Source organism: Meleagris gallopavo, chromosome 5 (assembly GCF_000146605.3).
Source record: "Meleagris gallopavo isolate NT-WF06-2002-E0010 breed Aviagen turkey brand Nicholas breeding stock chromosome 5, Turkey_5.1, whole genome shotgun sequence".
NCBI lineage: Eukaryota > Metazoa > Chordata > Aves > Galliformes > Phasianidae > Meleagris > Meleagris gallopavo.
This window is the reverse complement of record NC_015015.2, coordinates 37,164,909-37,184,813: the sequence shown is the minus strand read 5'-3', so window position 1 is coordinate 37,184,813 and position 19,905 is coordinate 37,164,909. Positions and strand designations below refer to the sequence as shown.

General features: G+C 49.3%; 2 protein-coding genes across 2 annotated transcripts; one reads left to right on the top strand and one right to left on the bottom strand.

The window, feature by feature from the left end:
* Positions 1 to 3,637, top strand: RPS6KL1 (ribosomal protein S6 kinase like 1; the record flags this gene model as incomplete). Its single annotated transcript, XM_010711733.3, has 8 exons — positions 1 to 27; positions 121 to 168; positions 657 to 789; positions 1,042 to 1,548; positions 2,223 to 2,312; positions 2,449 to 2,531; positions 2,783 to 2,878; positions 2,996 to 3,637. Coding segments are annotated over 8 exons (1,095 nt in total), but the record flags the coding sequence as incomplete, so codon positions are not given.
* A 2,622-nt stretch (positions 3,638 to 6,259) lies between these two features.
* On the bottom strand, positions 6,260 to 16,647 carry DLST (dihydrolipoamide S-succinyltransferase; the record flags this gene model as incomplete). The annotated part of the gene is made up of 14 exons (XM_010711734.3): positions 6,260 to 6,394; positions 6,889 to 7,056; positions 7,577 to 7,660; positions 8,504 to 8,577; positions 9,148 to 9,278; positions 11,105 to 11,202; positions 11,874 to 11,959; positions 12,225 to 12,383; positions 12,788 to 12,899; positions 13,592 to 13,647; positions 14,033 to 14,107; positions 14,460 to 14,515; positions 15,547 to 15,595; positions 16,611 to 16,647. Coding segments are annotated over 14 exons (1,320 nt in total), but the record flags the coding sequence as incomplete, so codon positions are not given.
* Between the last annotated feature and the right edge of the window lie 3,258 nt (positions 16,648 to 19,905).

Sequence of the window (19,905 nt, the reverse complement as noted above, 5' to 3'; positions counted from 1 at the left end):
TGCCGGGTGCTGGCGCTCATCGACAAGGTGCGGCCGGAGCGCGAGCGGAGGTGCGGGGGTGCGGTTGGCTCTGGGTGCGAGCGGTCACCGCGTCTGATCGGTGCCGTGCGCTGCCCGCAGGTGCAGGTGGTGCAGGATCCGGCAACCGGCAGGACCTTCATCCTGAAGGTGGGTAACGGCTCCGGGCGTCCTCCGCCTCCGTCCCGTGGTGGCCCGGGATTCTGTAGCACGTAGGGCCGAGAGGTCGGTGCTCCTCAGTCCCTTTGTCGTGCGGCTCAGCGAAGAGCGGTTCGAGGAGCCTCCTCTGGAGCCTTCCCGATCTGCAGCTGTCCGCTCGCCCCTCTCAGCTGCCTCCTGTGAGCAGGAGAGAGGAGGTTCTCTTCATCTGTTTGCTTCTCTGCTGGGCCTCAGCCCTGCGATGGCAGCCCAGGCCTCGCCTCGCATTCTGCCCTGAAAGCAGTGCTGGGTCACATGCACCGTGTGCCCAGTGCAGGTGGCGGGCACTTCCAACACCCTTGGAACACAGTAGTCCTCTGTAAATAAAGGACTTAGGCACGCTGCCGCAGCCCTCTTGGCTGGGTCCTGTCCTGCTAGGGCCTGGGAAGCTCACACTTTCCACCCTGTAACCCCCAGTGACCTGTACTGTACCTCCTCAGAGTCTCCCCAAGTCCTTCGTGGAGACCCGCACACGCCAGACTATCATCCCACATGGTGTCCCCTTTATGGTGAAGCTGCTGTGCTACTATGCGAGTGAGGACTCCATCTTCCTGCACCTGGAGCACGTGCAGGGTGAGTGCAGTGCTGCCTCCTGCTCCTTGCCCGGCCTTAATGCATCAGCTGTGTCTCTGTGGGTTAGGTCTGCCTTATCTACTGGCACAGCCCTTCTCAGAAGGACATATGGTTAGAGATGAAGAGGCTACGCAGTGGGTTTGAGATCAGGCCAAAGAGAGGGGATGGCAGATGGGGAGATGATAGGCAGGGTGTGTGGTGTGGTACTTGTCTTGCTTTGTGCCCCATCGCTTCTTCTTCTCTGCTTTCCAGGGGAGACACTGTGGTCCCACCTGCGTGCCAAGTACCGCTCTCAGCAGGGCCCTTCCCCCGGCTCCGGTTCCCTGTGTACCACAGTCCCCCCAGCCCTGCAGGGCCATGGGGGAGAGAACAGCGAGGGCAGCGCCCAAGGGAGCAGCCAGGGCTCCTCCAACCAAGCTGCATTCACTCCCAGCCCCAGCCTCTGTGAGCAGGGTCTGGTCTTCCACACCCAGAACTCTGTGACCTCTGGCGAGACCAAGGGCTGCGTGTTGGCAAGAACAGCTCAGCATGAGCCCAGGGCTCTCAGTGGCCAGACTGCCAGTCTGACCCTTGGTCATGCTCCAGCCCCACTTCGCAGGGCTCCGACTTCCTGGGGGCACGGCCGCACGGCCTGGGCTGTGAAGGAGGAGCAAGTGCAGATGTGGGCAGCAGAAATCCTCTTGGCCTTAGAAGGGCTTCACCAACAGGGCGTGTTGTGCCGGGACCTCAATCCCAGGAACCTGCTGCTGGATACAGCTGGTAGGTAGAGGCTGGCCACTGGGCTGGAGGATGGCTGCTCACCCAATTGCCAGGAGTCTCGGGCTTCCTGAGCCTGTTGCGGTGGGAAGATGGGGAGGTTTGATTATGTCTGAGCCTGAAAGTGTGATCTGAGATTTCCAAGAGGTTATTACGAGAGGTGTCTCTGGAGGGAACGTGGCCGCAGGAATATGCTGCTTCTGCTCCTGTGTGGACCTGTCTGCCTGGGAAATCCTGGCACAGGGAAGTTGGGAGCAGCTGAGCAGTATTTGAGGTTGGTGGAACTGCCCTTTTACCCAGGTTGTACTTGTGCCCCCGGGTTCCTTGAGCCTGCCAATTGCTTCAAGCCATGGGTACCTCCCTGGGCAGCTGGAAAAGTTTGAGGCAAACTGAAGAGCCACAAAATGCTTAGGAACAAAAATCAGAATTTTGCAAAGGGAAAGTCAGCCTTCCTCTTCTGCTGTGCTCCTCACTGCTGCCTGCACCGAGGTCATGGACTGGCCCCCTTCTAAGCAGCCTGCTCTCAGCAGGGGATGCTCAGTGTCCCTGCACTCAGGGCACAGCAGAGGCCGTGTGTCCCAGTTGTCCCCAGTAAGGGCTTATTGCCAGCTGAGTGGCTGGGCTTTGGCTTTGTGCTCTGCCAGTTTTGTCTTAACCTCTTTGGTGCTGGCCTTCAGGTCACATCCGTCTTACCTTCTTTGGCCAGTGGACAGAGGTAGAGCCACAGTGTTGCAGCCAAGCACTGGAGCAGCTGTACAGTGCCCCAGGTAAGGCTCACATCCTCTGCCAGTGATCGGGAAGAAGGCCCGCTGCACACAGGTCTACCGTGTAACAGCCTCAGGGCTGCTGCCCAGGCCCAGCTCCTCACTGCCAGCCCAAATCCCTCACTGGCTCTTTCTGCAGAAGTGGGGGGCATCGCAGAGCCAACTGAAGCAGCGGACTGCTGGAGCTTTGGGTCACTGCTGTACGAGCTGTTGACTGGAGTGGTAAGAAGCAGTGGGGCTGTGCAGCACTGGGATGGGGGCACAGAGGGGACACAACAGTGCAAGGGGGGTGCATTCCAGCACTGGTCCCATGCTGCAGTATTCTAAGAGTGTGGTTCCTAGTGCCCTGTGAGCTGAGAGCCTTGGATTTTCACCTGCCACGCTGGGATAGGGGTGGGTGGCACTGAAGGCTCAGCAGAGTGTTACTGCTCTGGTCAGTGCAGCTGCTCACTGTCACCCTCTGCCTGCTACAGCCGCTGTTCCAAAGCCATCCAACAGGGATCTACCCTCACACACAGTTGCTTCTGCCTGAGGGTCTCAGCCTGGCAGCTACATCACTACTCACTCAGGTAAAGGCTGAAGAGCACAGGGAGGAGGGACTAGACCCGAGGCCGGCCCAAGTCTAGCCTAGGCAGCTTTCCTAGTGCATCCATCTTCCCCAACTAATCTCCTATGTTTCTCTGCAGCTCCTGCAGCACAACCCCAAACAGCGTTTGGGTGCAGGAGGAGGTGGAATCGCCAAGCTCAAGTCCCACTCTTTCTTCAGCACCATCCCTTGGAGCAAACTGGTGGGCTAAGCAGGGGAACTTGAGGGGCTGCGTCCTACCCAAAGCCTGTGAACCCACTAGGCACCTCTGCTTGCAGTGGGGGGAGGTCTGCTTGTAAAGGGGGAGGGCACATATGAGGTTGTGCAGCCACAAATCTTCTTCCGTTGCTGCCTATGCTTGCTAGCCTCTTCAAGGGGAGGCTGAGGGTTCTTCCATTAGGACCCCCCTGCTTGGGCTGGAGTCTATGCCCTAAACCTCCTCTTGTACCACCCTTTTCGGCTGCTGAGGAGAGGCCATGGCCCACTGCTTAGCACAGTGCCGTGGGGTCTCTTCCCTCTGGTTTTATTTTTGCTGCTCCTGCAGTTGATGTCCCCGTTATTTTTTGTGGCTTCCAGTTGTGTTCACCCCGGGACTCTGCTGGCTGGTGCCCGAGCCTGCGCTCTGTGCCATTCACCAGCTGCATGTGTGTGGTAATGCCTGCTGCAGGTCAGGGGTGGGATGGAACCCATGGCTCTTCTACTCCCAGCTCTGCGAAAAGAATAAACCACATGTGACTGCTTGCAAAAGTGTCCTGTTTCTGAGTAAGCACTCAACCCAAACTGTTCTATGATTTTATGATGACTGATGAGAATTAGCATAGCTTGATTTGTTGAGAATCACAGTACCTCTAGGCCGAAGGAGTATCTAGCATCGTCACTAGTATACTTCTGATCCTCCACTCCCAGTAACCTCCCACTGCCCAAGCTTCCCCAGTACTAATGAGCTCCTGACAGCAGTGAAGCACTGCTGGCTGCCGCCAGCTGCAACACCCCGCTCCTCCCCCAGCCCCTCTCATCTTGGTTCCTGGGCGGCAGCAGCAGGGCTCGGCCACCAGAGGGAAGCAGAGCCCAGGAGAAGCTGAGCTCCTGCTGCAGCGACGCGGCTAGTGCTGCGAAGCAGCAGGGTTCAGCAGGACCGACCCCACAGCCTGGCACCTATGCCCCAGCACCCTTGCCACGCAGCATCCTCGCTGTCACCCAGCAGGGTCACAGAAAACGAAGCTCCAAGCACAGCAGCTTGCTTGAGCCTCCTACAGCAAGCTGCAGCAAGGCAGACTCAATCAACCAGGTTGCCCTGCTGGATTGGTGTAAGAGCTTGCGTGGTTCAAAGGCCACGCTCTAAACGGAATACAGGCATTGCTCCCCAGTATCATGTACACAGGTACCGAGGCCCTGCTGTATTCTGAAGGTGCACGGGTGCTAGGTATCAGAAGCATTTTTAAAATCAGAACTTTCACTCCATTTATTTTTGCAACAGCAGCTGACCACGCTGCTCTTATCATAGTATAGGGTTTTTTTCCCCCCCCTTCTCTCCTCTCCTAACCTATCTCAGTCAGGCACAAAGAAAAGCTGATGCCACGTGTCTATTTCTCCTTAGCTGCCAGGAAGCAATAGAAACAAGTACTAGAAAATTCTCTCATCAGCATTGCAACTGTGTGTGCAATAGTTTTCTCTCAGAAGAGGCTGCCTTTACTCATAGCTAGTAAAGGCAAACCATTCTCTGAAGCTTATCTCAGAGATGGGAAAACCCAACCACAATCCAGGAATGGTTTCTTAATGTTCCAAGACAGACAGCTCCTTGGAGAAATGCCCCCAGTGCCCGTAACGAGAGACAGCTTTTGGTTTACATTTCTTGCCTCTGCAACCACTAATAGCCTTTTTCTCACTTTCACAATTTACAACCCCTGTTCTACCAGGGAAAGCCAACCTGGTTCCAGAACCGTACTGAGAGCTTGTCCCAGTTCTCGCTCTTGGCCATCACACCACTTAGAAAATGCTGGGATTTCTCTGCTTTTGATAGACAAAGAAATACGGAAAAAGATGCTTTCCAGCCCCAGAATCTCGTCTTTTCTGGTAAGAGACAGTTCTATGCCAGAGGATTTGAGAACAGGAGAGTTCAGAGCCAGAGAAACTTCCATTTACTATCACCAGGGAAAGACCCAGCGCCAGTTCCCTTTCTCACTCCCAGACAACAGGCTTCTCATGCTGTGCTACAGAGGCTGCCAATGTCCAAGGCCACTCTCAGGAACTACCTCCCCAAACACAGCCCACCTTGCAGTTGTTGACCAGTTTTATTTCACTTAAAATCCGCTGTGTTAAATATTTTAGTTACAAGTTCTGTGTAGAGGGTAAGAGTAATAGACTCTGCAGGCACTAGCAACCCCCTCACTCCCCAGTACATGTGTGCGCTATCAGATTAAGGACTGTCCCCCCTCCCCCCAAAACCAGCAGCCTTGGGCTGGGATATACATTACACTTGCAGACCAGCCTCCCCCCCCCTCCCCCCAGCTCTCTGCTGGTAGCAGGCCAAGCCCTCACACGCAGACCCATCCATCAGTACGCTGCGATTCAAGGACAGCTGCTGGGGGTTGTTTCTTAGCCTAGTGTAGGGCATGTCATGGTGAAAGGGTGGCCTCCCATCCCCAGGAACAGTGCTGCCTCCACAGAGATCATAGGCTCTGCCTACCTGGCCAGGAACATTCATGTCTCAGTGGCCAGGCTAGTGAGAGACAAATGATCTCCAAGGAAAGGCAGGGGAGATGCAACCACTGCATTCCAGTCTGTGGAGGGAGTGTAATTAGAGCACTGCCAGGGGCACAACACCTACCTCAGCACTGCTCTGATCAAAAACTCTGCTGCAATTGGCCTGGGGGAACCCAGGCTGCCCTTGCAAGGCTGATGAGTGTGACATATTTTCAAGCAAAACGGGGACAGAACAGTAGCCTTTCCTCTCCCTCCCCTCCCAGAACCTCAGTGCTAGGAAATAAAGCTGAACCCACCTTGGAGTGGCAGGAAAGGGTACCCTAGCACAGCAGCAGCAAGCGCTTTCCAGTGGTATTGGACAAGCTAGAGGTGAGAGTTTGGTGCCGTGAAGGAGAGGATGCCACACAGATGGCTCCAAAAAGGCAGTGCCGTTCAGTGGTTGGCCCACTGCGTGGCAATCCTAGTGAGAGACTGAACCATCCATTAAACAGAACAGGAAAGGAGGTAGGAGCTATCCTCCCAGTTCCCTCTGGGACATCTCTGATCTCAGGGGTGGGAGGGAGACTGGAATGACCCCAGCCAGTCCCTGAATGCCCTGCGTTGCGCCCCTGCTGGTGCTGCGTCTATGCCCTGGGTGGGTTGTGTGGGGGGTGTGGCTGCTCTACAGGTCGAGCAGCAGCACGCGGGGATCCTCCACCGCTGCCTTGATCTTGCGCAGGAAAGTCACTGCCTCTCTGCCATCAATCAGCCGGTGATCGTAGGTCAGTGCCACGTACATCATGGGCCGGATCTCGATCTGAAGGGAGAGAACAAGATGGGTATTAGTGAGCTCAGCCCTACCACCTGCAGGATACCCTCCTCTCAATCTAGGGAAGACCTGGCATTCTCCTGTCCTGAATCAGGGGCTCGGAACACCGCTTGGCAGAATTCACACCCACTCACACCCGCCCACCCAGGCACCAGCACTAGCTTGGTCTGCACTGCACAACACTTGGTCCCTTCTCTGGAGCTGGCCTCTATCACAGAGACTACAGCCCCTTCCTCCTTTCCACACCCTAGCAGGTTATTCAGCTGCGCCCTTTTCGAATCGGGCAAGGCTCTCTGCACATCTCAGGCAAGTACCAGTGCCAGCAAAGTTGCCCTTTCATCTTTTAGTCTCTGTTCCTCCTTCACAGTGAAGCCTTTCAGAAGGCAACATCACCCTCCCTAGAAACAGCATACTGGGCATGATCCTCATCCCACAGAGCACTCCTCTCTACTCATTGAAACCTCCTGTGCAGCTCCACCTACCTTGCCTCCCACAGCCACAGGCCTGTCAAAGATGGCATGCATGCCTAAGATAGCAGACTGCGGTGGGTTGATGATAGGTGTCCCAAAGAGTGACCCAAAAACCCCTCCATTGCTGATTGTGAAAGTGCCACCATCCATGTCTTCGATAGCCAGTTCGTTCTTCCGTGCCTAGAAGAAAGGTAAGGTCTCAGAAAGCCACTCAGACCACAAATGACAAAGGACAAGGGTTTGTATGTTCACCCTCTCAACAAATGCTCATGGCCAGAGCTTCACTTATTTATTTGTTCAACTGAAAACCAGCATCAATTACTTGAAAACACATTATGTTTTAAGACTCAAATATTTGCTGTCTTTGGGGAAGGATTTTTTTGCCTTTGATTCCAAATCCTGCTTGTGCAGGAAACAGATAAGAGGGACTTATCCCAGGGCAGTTCAGCCTTGGCCTCCAAAAGTAATGGTGAAGACACACCATATCACTAATACATAGTGGAAAGTCTTCTGGAAGGGCAACAAGTAGATAGATCTGTCCTGTAAGGCATGGGCACAGCTACAGCTGTAACTGGATAGTTCCCTACAACACAACTCAGTGTGTCAGAGGTCAGAGACGACGCCACAAGGGGACCAAATCAATTCATGCCCATCCAGCACCCTCCCAATCTTTTTCAAAAACACCTCCAGCTTTTCTTACCTTTTCCCCCAACTCATAGATAGCTCGCTCTATGTCAGCAAAGTTCATATTTTCTACATTCCTAACAACAGGGACCACAAGACCCTAGGAAGAAGCAAAGTGCACAGTCAGCAAATTAATGGCAGTGACAAGCAGATAACTGCTATTGGGCAGGAGCCTGGCCCAATCCAGCACCACTCCTGCCTCCTGCTCAGCCCTCAGCAGGTGGTTGGCACAGTTGCCTCACATTCTGCCAGCCTGCCAGAAAACCTGGCATGGCACCCACAAAGGCCCTGTACAGTGAATGAAACATTGTCTTTGCCTATAAACCCGTCATATAAAATCAGCCACGACTGTCGGTATCCCCAGGCCACATCCACCATAGTGAGTGAGGCACTGGGCAGCTGTCATCTCTTTCTCTTTGTGAGAAGAACAGAGTCCCTACATGTGGGAGCTACCCTAGACTTTGAGAGCAATGATAGAATTTCAGTCCTGGCCAAACCTCTGTCTTACAATGGAAAGACCTAATTCAGCATGCGTTCCATCCCACACTATCCCTTCTGCAGGAACACCTGTTTTGAGTAGGAATATGATTTACCAAAATGGTGGGACAAAACAGCAAAATTAGTCAGAACATACAAAGCTTTTATTGTCCATACCATATTCTCACAAGTGCAAGAAAAACAGGTTTCCCTAACTTGGCCCTACTCAACCACTACCAAGATCTTTATTGACCCTGTTACTACACGTATAAGCACAGTGGTAAAGTGTTCTGTGTCCTCCACCTTCTCCCAAAACCCACCTCAGAAGTCCACAATACATCAGATGTTTCATCTAGATAAGCAGTCCCATCAGTAAGATTCTGCTGCAAGCTGTGTTGGCTAAAGCATATAACCATCCCAGACCCAAGGCTACAGAAACCAAGGCCAAAGCACCTAAGGTACCTACCCGGGGAGTTGCTACAGCTACACTGATGTCCACATAGTCCCTGTACACAATCTCTTTGGTCGTGTCATCAATTACTAAAAGAAAAAAAAAAAGAAAGAAAGAAAAAGCCACGTTACACATGCAGTACCCAAAAATCAAAAGCTCAACAGACCAGAAATACCCACAAACTATAACAACTTGCTCAACTATAGAAAGTGAGCCCTCACTGCTTCTGCGGGAGAAGTATCAGGTAATACAGGAAGGAACTATAGTACATAGAGGTCAGTGCCACTCAGACATTGCCTTGATTATTCTCCTCCTCTGGGTTTGAGCAAACACCTCTGACACTCACCAGGAACTGCACTGCACCTACAGCAAAAACTACACCAAGCAGCAGGCTCAGCTTTCTTTGGGCTGACATCTAGCACTCACAGCCCCAGCCCCAGCCACCCTTGCTAATAGGACACTTGGCAACATGTACTTTACCTACGTAAGTGGCATTAGCAACATCAGCAACAGCCTAAAGGACTTTGTCCTCTCTTCACCTTATATTTGACTTGCTTATCCATGCCAACAGCTCTGCCTTGGACTGGGCCACCTGCTTTTGCCCACTCTGGCACTTTCATTGGTAAGATGTGCGACTCACAGTGATGGTCACCACTCACCTGCATTCACAACAGGCTGGTCCTGCAGAGCAAAAGCTGAAGCTTTCACAAAAGCTGACATGAAACCTAATTTCAGGTTGTGCTTTTTCAGGAAAGGATCCTTGTGTACAGCTCTCATCTCCCGGATGTTGCTGCAAAACATGTTACAACAGTGGTCAGCAGGGAGTCCAAGAAAATGTCTGTCCATTTTCTCACTCTGTAACAGATCTCAGTGCCATCCCAAGGACTGCAAACTTGCACTACCGAATGGCAAACTTCCAGCGTCCTGAAAAATCATTTAAATGGTGTAGATGAAATGGGCTGATGGTTGCTCCAAAGCCCCTGCCAAAAGATCTAACGGGAACTGCTCCTGGACCCTAAACTCAACAGGATAGGTTTACAAGGCTTGTGCTGCCAGACACAAAAGCAAGATGTGGCATGGCATATTTCCTGCTTAGACTTGATAAAGCTGCAAATACTTCTGCTGAAACTCTGGAGCCACCACTGATACCAAGTGTGGCACTGCAGAAAGCAAATCCAGATGCATCTGGATTGAATGAAAAACACAGGAAAAAAAACGATGAGAAGATGCAGGTATTGACAGAGGTAAAAGACTTCAACCATTGCACAAGCCCAGTGCCAGAGAGTGCAATGACATCTCTGAAACCCCACTCTTTGACTTTGGGAATTGAATGAATATGAAAGAATTCTTCCCAGATGCTACGAAGCCAAGTGCCAGCTCTGCCACAGTCTTCAAGCAGGTAAACCCTGTTCTCTCCCTGCTTATGTTTATCAGAGCTGAGAACGTTTACAAAAACTAAATGAGCTCTGCCTATTCTAGGCTAATACAGATGCTGTGTTGGTTCATCTCTCCTGATTCCAGAGACCTCAAGTCTTTGAAGAGACGGTGTCAGCAAGGGGCAGGGGTCTCTGTGGTTTAGAGTGTTTGTTTTCCTGCACCTAACCTTGTTTAGGGCTAGGATTACTGCCCAAAGACATTAGTGCCTCCCAAGACACAAGGACTGCAGCAATGAGGACAAGGTTTGCTATAAAAGTGACTCATTATGGCTTACTCCTTTCAGATGCTGACCCCCAACGGGAAGCAGGAGGCCCAAGCTCAGACCCTCATGAGTCGTCAGCACAGCAATCAATCCAAACCAGATTACCAGATGCAATGAGAGCCCGAGGCCAGCGTAAAGCGACACCTCAATGAACCTCAGAGAGGAGATAACGCTGAAGCACTTCCCCTCCAATCAAGACTATTTTGCCAACCTTATTGTTCTGAGACCCAAATATTTACATGTTTTGTCTTAAGGAGTGGAATAGGATTTCAAAAGGCAATTTGATTTGGGCACAATTTCCCCCTAATGCACTGTAACATAAGCTGCCCACCCTCAAAGCCATTAGAGTGCTCAGTCCATGCAAGCACTTGAGTAAGAAGACCCCCACCTGCCAAGAGGGGAGGGAGGACCTTGGTCAGTGTCTGGAAAGCTGAACCATCTGACAACAAGGGCTGCAGACGTGTGCAACGCTCATTTGAGAAGCTGATGAGCTCTGGGGAACTATCCCATGGGTGGCCAAATATGCCCACCTGCAAAAGCAGTAACCTGGCAGGTGCTTCTGGTGTCTCCTAATAGCCACTGTCCAGTTGATAGTATTCACTCATGCTCATCTGCTCAACGTCTACTAGCCCTCCACTATGAACCACATAGATGAGGAACTGGGCTGCCCCTTTAACAAGCAATAGATGATTCCGGAGGAATGAAAGTCCATCAGGAAGCCATGCACCCCTCCTGCTGCAACACCAGCATAGCTCTGATGAAAATGCATAGGTCAGGGAAACATCTAAGGAAGAGGTGCCAGAAGACACTGTTAGTCTTTCCAAATGCAATCAGCACGGTCTCAGCTGCTATTTAAAGATGACTGCCTTCACGTATTTCTACTAGCAAAGGTTAAAAACAACAGGTCTGCTCTTCACCTCATATCGATCTCATTGAAAGTGGTCAGCATGGCACAAGTGTTCTGAGCCTCCTTCAGCCGCTGGGCGATACGCTGACGCATCCTATTCATTTTCACCTGAAAATGAAAAAGAAATAAGCAGAAGCTGCCTCAAGTTCATGCAAGAGGCAAAACACACAAGAAACAAAAAAGGCCCTTCTTGCTATCTGGTTGACCAGTAAAATGGCTAAAGTTTTCACCTCAGGTCTCCTTGAAGAAGGAGAGCAGCACGCTGAGAAGTCGGTTGCCCACCTTGTCTAAAAGTTCATTTGAAATGCAGAACTGAAATGCATCACAGTACAACTGCTCTGACCTGCACGTTTCTCAGAAATGCCAAGCACAGTCAAATTTCCAGCATAAGGCTAGTATCAGAGCAGCAAAACAGCTGAGAAAGCAGACTGCTCCATCAAGTATTCTTAAGAAGGTACAAGATAGCTGTAGCACCCTCGGCCCTTTGCTGAGGGCTTGTGTACAGAGCAGGCAGATCACGTGGAGCTGTCTGTGCTCAGTCAGCAGAGCTGAGAACGAGACTTTTGCCTAGAAAGACCAACATGACATCAGACCTGGCTCTCTTCATGCCACCTCCAAGTGGTCATCTTATGTAAAGCATTTCCCAATCTGTCACAACCCTGACAAGCTGGGTGTGAACAGATACATACAGATCCATTCAGCAAGTTCACAGGTTATGCCAAAACAAGTCATCACCCATAAACAGAAGAACCAGCAAGGCCCCTATTCCCACAGCTTACCCTATGCTCAGATCTGGCACCTTTGCTGGGCACTGCCTCCCCAGGAGGGGCTGCCACTGGAGCTGCAGCCGGCTTCACTGCAGACACTGAGGAGTAAAGAAGACATCAATCAAAAAGGAAAACCAGGGGCTGAGAGCAATGCCCTGAGGGACAGAAGGCCCGTTTGAGCCACTTGTTTAGGATGCCAAAGCAGCTTTGCATTGGCTGGGCAGACTCAGGCACAGCTGAGTTCTCCAGACAGGTGTATGCAGGGAGGCCTCCACTATACGTGCCAGTTTGTTGGCTTTAACCTTACCAACACTCCCCATGGAAAAGAGGCTTTAAAATAAGAGAAAGAGGCTCTTGCCTCACCTGGTTTGCTGTCAATGGGCTGAGCTGACACAGGTGGCACTGGTGGCATTGCAGTGGGAATTGGTGCTGCAGCAGGAGAAGGAGGAGCTGCAGCTACAGGTTCAGGTGCTGCAGGAGGAGGAGGAGGGGCTGCTGCTGGTTTGGCCTTGGCAGGAGCAGCTAAAAGAAAAGGAAGAACAATTATTAGAAGAGAAACCACAGCTTCTACTGCCAGGGATCCCTGAGCCCAACTAATCTGACAGAAGTTAATCCTCTAGCAGATTGCCTTTATACATGGGGAGCCACCCCATGTAGATTTTATCTCATCAACACCCTAGATCTCCTCACTGCGCAGAAGACTGGATACTAAAGAGGGTGGAGAAAGAAGATATGTTAGGGGAATTCTCAGATAATTTTAGCTTAGTACTGCAGTCTCCTCCAGAATAACTAAAAGGCAAGTTTCCCTCTCAGAAAGACTGCAATTATGTTGTTGTTTTTTTTTTCCAGCACGTCACTGTCTTCAGAAAAAAAACAAAAAACTGGTTGAAGTGGGAAGGTAAGTGCAAGTTAAACCCTGAACTTACCTCCAGTTTTCCTGAGTTTGAACAGAGGTGTCCCTCCTTCCACTTTGCCACCATCAGGTACCAAAAGGGCTTCAATCACACCAGCTGCTGGGGCTGGAACTTGCACTGATGTCTGTAAAAAGGAAAAAAGTCTTTAAATTCTCCCAAATACTGAATGAGGAATGAGTGCCCAAGCAAAGATGCTAATAGGCACATGCATTGTAGTCTGGCACAGAGAGCAGCTCTGTCCTGCACCATTTCCACCAGTTTGCATGCCCTCCAGCAGGGTTTTGTGCCAACACTTACAAGTGTGGGAGATGCTGGCAGTAGATCATATAGTCTGATCTTCCTGCTTCAAGGTACAATGCAGAACTGACCTACTGCCAGCATCTTCCTGACAACTACACTGGAAAAAGAACTTGGCAGGGAGTTTCAGCACAAACTTCAAAGCCTAAGAGTATTTTAAGGGGTGAGTAAATTTAAAGGCTAAATTTTAAATAGCCTGAAGATACCAAATTGCTCTGCAGATTTCTCCTGTTTAAACACAAACAGGTTTCCAAGGTTAGAGCACCCTAACAGGAGGGAGTGAAATTGTAGTTCCTACAAACATCAGCTCCACTGGTGTTTAACCAAATGTATGAGGAAGGAAGGAATTATCAAGCAACTCTCACTTAAGGTACAGTCTGCTTTCACAGTAAATGAGAAAAGTCTGTCCCTGTGAAGTGAGCAAGAGAGACAGGCAGGATGTGCAGGCTCAGCTGGAGAGGAGCCATACAAGGTACTCACTAGAGAACCAGAAAAAGTTTTGGTCCAGAGAACTCCTACCTTGTCTGTTTCAATCTCACACACCACTTCATCTTCCGCCACTGTGTCTCCAACAGCTGAATGATAGATATGAAGACCACTGTGAGGAAGGAGGTGTGCTCCAGCCTCCCCTCTTAACCCACAGCAGTTTCCCACTAACCCAGAATTTTCTCACCCCAGTTTTCCACATGTTCTATAGAAAAGTGTAACTCAAACTATCTACCGCATAGAGTCCAATTCCAATTTAAACATCTCTCTTCATCCAACATTACTCAGGACAGAGGAACTGAAGCAGTAATTGCAATTCTTACTCCGCAGGAGAACTGTAATTAACCTTAACTGCCTTGTTTGTCACAGACTGAAGAATATAAAATGGTCAGCCAGTTAATTACAGTCCATCCCCGAGCTGTCCAGTGCAGAAGAAATGGTACTGAGAATTGCAGGGAAGAGGCAACTACTTACCTTTCTCCCACCTGACATCTCCTTCTGTGACTGACTCTGCAAAAGCTGGGGTGTTCACCGTAATCACGTCATCCCCTGTGAGAGAGACAGACAGATAGACTTGAACGCATTCAGAGCTCAAAACTTTTGGCACCCCTTCATTCTTGTCACCAGGACTCTAGGAAAGTGAGTGGACAAACACTCAAACGTTGACCTTCTCCTTGCCTCAGTATTGATTAAGATTTGAACATGAGAGAAAATCTCACCTGATTGTAAGTTGTAAGTCACAATGTGACAGAAAAAGCAGACAAAATCTGTAGGGCTCAGTGCCAACCAAGTGTGACAGCAATGAATTTAAACCCAGGGTGGAAAAGGCAGCTTCAGCTGTTGTTAGAACAGCAACAGGTAACGTGAGAGTCACCCCACTGACTCCTGCCTCTTTACTTACTATGTACTGCTGTGGTTCTGAAGTAACGGACAGTGAAGACACTGGAGCTATTTACTCTGCAGAGAGAAAGAAAATAAGATATGAACACAGAATAAGAAGCAAGTTCCTGTGGAAGCTGCCAGCACCAGTCTCAAGCTCAAAATTTACATTTGCTTGTTTAATAAATCTGAAAGCTGCTCAGCTGTTCAAATGCATTTGTTCAAAAGGACTCCCACTTACCTGATCGAGGGGCAAAAATCCAACTAAGAAGCATGGAAACAATTCAGTAGTGCTCTCAGAAATGCAGCGTGAAATGACATCTACAGAATTTTAATTTACAGAGACATCCCAACATATCTGCTGTGTTTTAAATACTGGTAAAAGGTTGACCTAGTCAGCCTACTGCATGCCTAGGATGTGATCACAGGAACCATTTTTTACCTCTAAAAAAAGTCTGAGGAAGAGAAAACACCATAAAATGGCAATGGCAACACATCCAAGAGACAACTGTTTCCCTCCACCATTCCTCTTCACAGGGAGCTGGCACAGATGTTTTTTATACCTGTGGATACTGTATTTGGAAACTTGAAGCAAACATGCTTTAGCATTTCCTCTAATACAGGCTGCTTGGTGCAAGCAGACCAGTGTATCAAGCTCTTATGGATGCACTCTTAAGGTTAAAAAAAAAAAGTATTTGTGGAAATGACGAGACCATCTCAGTAATGCAGACCTTGTCCTATGAACAAGAGCTCCCTGAGCCATCCCACTTCTGCAGAAGACCACCTCTTCATGTGTCCAACAGAAACCCTACTGGGAGGCTACCACAGAGCATTCACAATCATAAAAACAAAGGGAAGAAATTGATTAACCACTGATTTCTTCATTCCTGCCCATCCTACCCTGACATCTGGTTCCAGACAGACCTTATTTTGTTGAAACATAGCACAGTTCCTGACCTGCAAAAGCCAGAGAACCCAAATTTTTTTCCTCCGTGCTCCTCAGAAATGCGCAAAGATTTTCTGACAGCTGACTTTATTCTGCCTTCCAGCTTCCAAATGTAATCACGGTTAGAGCCCCTGCATATCACAGCTCTCCTATGGACACTTACATGAGCTTCCTGCTGTCGATGTAGGCCAGTCCCTGGCTGCCAGCCACACCTGTGAATGAGAATGGTGTTACCCACAGGAACATCACCCAGTCCTCAGGACTGCTAAAACCTCAGTTGTGGTGAGCTATCCCCACCAACACAAAGGGATTCCTAGCAGGAGAAAGTGGCAATCCCCTAAGAGGTGCTCTCTAGAACTCTCACAATTGCATGGAACAGTAAGGATGAAAAATGCCTTGAAAATGGGGTATAGGACAGAGCAGTGAGTCACTGCCACCCCTCTTCTCTCTTCACCCACTGACCCAAGAACAAGTCTGCTTCATAATTCAAAATGGGGAAGACGCTTGCACAGCTTCTCAGGGTTTTCTAGGTATCAGTGACCCCTTGCCACACTGCTCACATGCCTTGACACAGCAATTTTTATTACTTACTGAACTCCTTCCTTTGCCTCTTTCAGGGCACTGGGCCTATTTTCAGACTGATCTTAAAGAGAATCAGTATAGCAATTGTAGAACGTAATTATCTCAATTACACAACATCAAAAAGAAGCAGCATTTCTCCACATGATCTTTAAGAAAGGTAATACAATATTGATACCATCCCCAACTGAAAAGCTAATAACACTGGAACTCTATAGCCAGGAAAGATAAGCAGATTTAACACATTTCTCAAAGCAGACTCAAAAGGAAGTGATATAATCCCATACAAAGGTAGCACAGCTTTGAGCAAATGCAGTTTAAACACCAGATGACTTCATGGTCATATTCACTCTGACATTTCAGTTAACGTTCACCCAAATTTTCAAAGCAGTATATCAGAGAGCTGGTCTCTGCAACAGCAAATGTTTTAAGCATTACAATGCTTGAAATACAGCACTGCTGTTGAGAAATCTTTATCTTGGGTGGATGGATTGGGTGGCATTTACAGTAGGCAAGAGAGGCACTCGAGAGGAACACGTTTCTTCATTGTATGATTGATAGAGGTAACTCTTAATAAAACCAATTATCAACATCCAGAAGCAGCTCTGCCTAGGCAACTCGAAGTTAAATACAAAGCATCAGACTTACCAGACAGGGAGCGCCTTGCCAGAGTACAGTTGCCCTGTCAGAGAGAAGAAGTGTCAGTACTGCAAAAAGGCAGACCCAACCTAGAGGGACTTTGGTTTTCCTAAGAGACCTGGACCAGAGAAGGGCTCCACCACTCCCACAGTCACAGAACCTAGCACTTAGCACCTATTTCTTGGTTGTTCAAGGCTAGAGCCTTTGAACTCCAGAAGGTCACAATTTCCCTCGACAGCCTAACTCCTTCTGCCTTCAGTGAGCTGGGGACTCCACCTCCTTGTGACCTTTTGCTTCATACCCAGTAATCATTGACCACATTTCACTGGCACCAAACCTGCAGATCTGGAGAACCAAAACATTCTTCACAAGCCATAGGAAAATACCACTATACTCACGACTAAAATGTAATTGACGATGGTTTAAACAGCTCAAAGTGTCCTAATCCAGCAGCAAATACAGAAGGTAAAAATTAGATGCCATTCAGAACATCTGTTTCAGGATGGAGGTTTATGTAGAAACCCCAACTTCAGTATCACCAGAGCAAGAAAAATGGGATACAGTTGAATACCAAAATAATGTCTGGAGATGTGCGTCACAGACAGCAGAAACATCAAGGACCAAAGAGATATTTAATCTTGTGTCCTATCAGCTACAGGACTGAGTGGTATAACATACTAAAATACATTCAACAAACACATCATCAAAACTATTAATTGTTCTGAAATCGGCCCCTTGGCAGTTCAATTATCCAAACTCAAGGATGGGTTTGGCTTCCCAGATATTAATGTGCAGTCAATTCAGTTGTCTATGGGCAGCTTGACATGGCTGCAAATCAGCAGTGCAGAGGATGCACAGCCCAGCTGCTGTGCCAGCTGGGATCCAGCAGAGCCCATCATCTGCAGCATCACTCCATGCAGGAGCCCACCTTGAGCCCAACGTCCTAGACACGAGATTCTGCCAAACCAGCAGGGCATGTGGAGAAGGGAGAGAAAGGTGTAGCACCATCCTGAGTGCTACACAGCTTAGCCTCAGCTCAGCACTGCTAGCATGGATCCAGTTCATGTAGAGACAGTCCTAAGCCAGGATCACTAAGACAAACTTCCTGTTAACTCCATCTGGTTGTGTGCCTGAAGCACCTCAGCATGTGCCAGCACCTGCACTGATCAAATCCTCCTCAATTTCTGTAATGTCTCAGATAATACTGAAGTTAATCTCAAATAAAATATCAAGGAATACGAGCTCCCCTCTGTCCGTTAATGTTTTCCTGGGTACTCTATAAAGTTGTAAAGGTAATCCGAGCATCCCAGACAGTAACTCACTAAGAAGGAGTACAGAAAAAAAGTTTAAAAGGTCTGTGCTAAAGTAAATGGCTGTGAGAAAACACATCTGCAGCTCTCTTCCAGGAGCAGCACCAAGCCTGTGTGCTACAGTTGCTGCAAAATAAAGAAAAAATGGCATCGCTTTGCCCTACCAAGAAGGGAGAGAAGAGCTCTAACGGTCCGAGAAGCTGTAAAGACACTGAGACGCTCTCTGCCTTCTGTTCTGCAGAACTGCTGTGCACCCACCCCTAACCACAGTGTGCCAGCACATGCAGCTCTGAGAGATAACTGGGTTTATTTCCCGATCCCTTTTTTCCTGAAGGAATCGCTGTGATTGTACCTGTTCCTGAAATCACCTGGCTAAGTGTGCCACGTGTCAGACCTTTGGTGAAATAGGAAAACTGTAGGTATCACCTGCTGGTGTTAGCACTCCGGGTCAGTATAAAGAAGCAGTGTTCCCTTGGAGAAACAAGTCTTGTTCTAATTTGCTAGTGACTCACACAAGTGATTAAAACTTTCCTTACACATGACTTCTCAGAATTGTTTTTACGCTGCTGTTATGTGAAAGTGACCCCACCACGTGGCATCTCAGGCCACACCTTAAAGAAGCTGTCACCTTCTAGCAGGCCACCACACATACAAATCAACTACAGCGTATGTCTGCTAAGACAACAGCCTGCCTGCCTGCAAACCTCTTCTGCAGTAGTGGAAACAGGGAGCAGGTCAAGGCACGACCCTACTTCAACAGGAGCGTGCAGCCCATTGCACAGAACCACAGTGAGAGCCTAGTGTGGAGCAGCTCTGACAGCAGCAATGATTTTGCCAGCCCTGGCTTCTGCAAAGCAATGCGGCTGCTGCTTTACTAGCAAGGATGGATGCAAAGCAACGCTGTACACAGAAAACCCACCGTGTGTTTTTAACACAATTATATATAGCACAGCAAGGCAGATGCAAAGATAGGAGAGAGATAACAATTCACAGTGGGTATGGGATACAGTTACTAAGACAACAGGCTGACAGCTCTTCTAGCATGTGGAGAGGATCAGTGAGGAAGGAAGTTCTTAATAAACTCTTCCCCAGAGAAAACTCGAGGACTTCACCGCCAAAGTACGAATGACAGCTCCCCATCATATCATCTCTCTTCAGAGCCTCTTGCTCCTCCTAGGACTGCCTTGGGTCACCCTTAGCCACTACATCCAACTTGTCTGGGCAGGAATCTCAGTGACACCTGCATGATTTCTACTTGATGTATGAACACAGACCCTTTCTTCTTCCCAAGCATTAAACCCAGCCGTCCCCTCCCTTCGCGTGCTGTTTCCTGCTGACTTCGCCGTTCTTCCATTCAGCTGGACACTTCTGAATTTTGTCCACGTCTGTTGTTTTCACTTCTCCCAGCAGAGGCCTGCCACGCTCCAGCATTCCTTTCTACAGTTTCCCCAAGCCCCATTTTATCTCCACATCAGCACTTACTCCCCACATCCCTACTCCAACAGATGTCAAGCTGCTACTACCTCCTTCACCTCTCAGCATACCGCTTTCCTACACCTCAAGCAGGCTAACCACAACTCACTGCCCACCTGCTGTTTAGCTGTGGCCTCTCTCCACGCAAACCAGTTTTGAAAAAGTCTGTATTCTCCATCTGCCTCTCCTCCCTGTTCTGCATAATTACACAGCACCATAACTGCTGATAAAAAAATAACTATTATTAAAACGCCACTTAAACAAGCACGGTAAGTCACGTGTCACCACAAATACACGAGCACGGTTATGAACATAACCATACACACGCAGTTACAAACCGCTTACAGCGCACCGTACACACGTGCACGTGTGTATCGTGTGCATAAGGCCGGGCACAGCCAACAGCCCATCTGCAACTCCCGCACCAAAGAGGAAGGGAATCGCAGAGGAAAGAAGGGAAGAGCCGAGGGGAGCGGCCGAGCCGAGGGCTCCCTCACAGTCACGGCTCCTCCACCACGGCG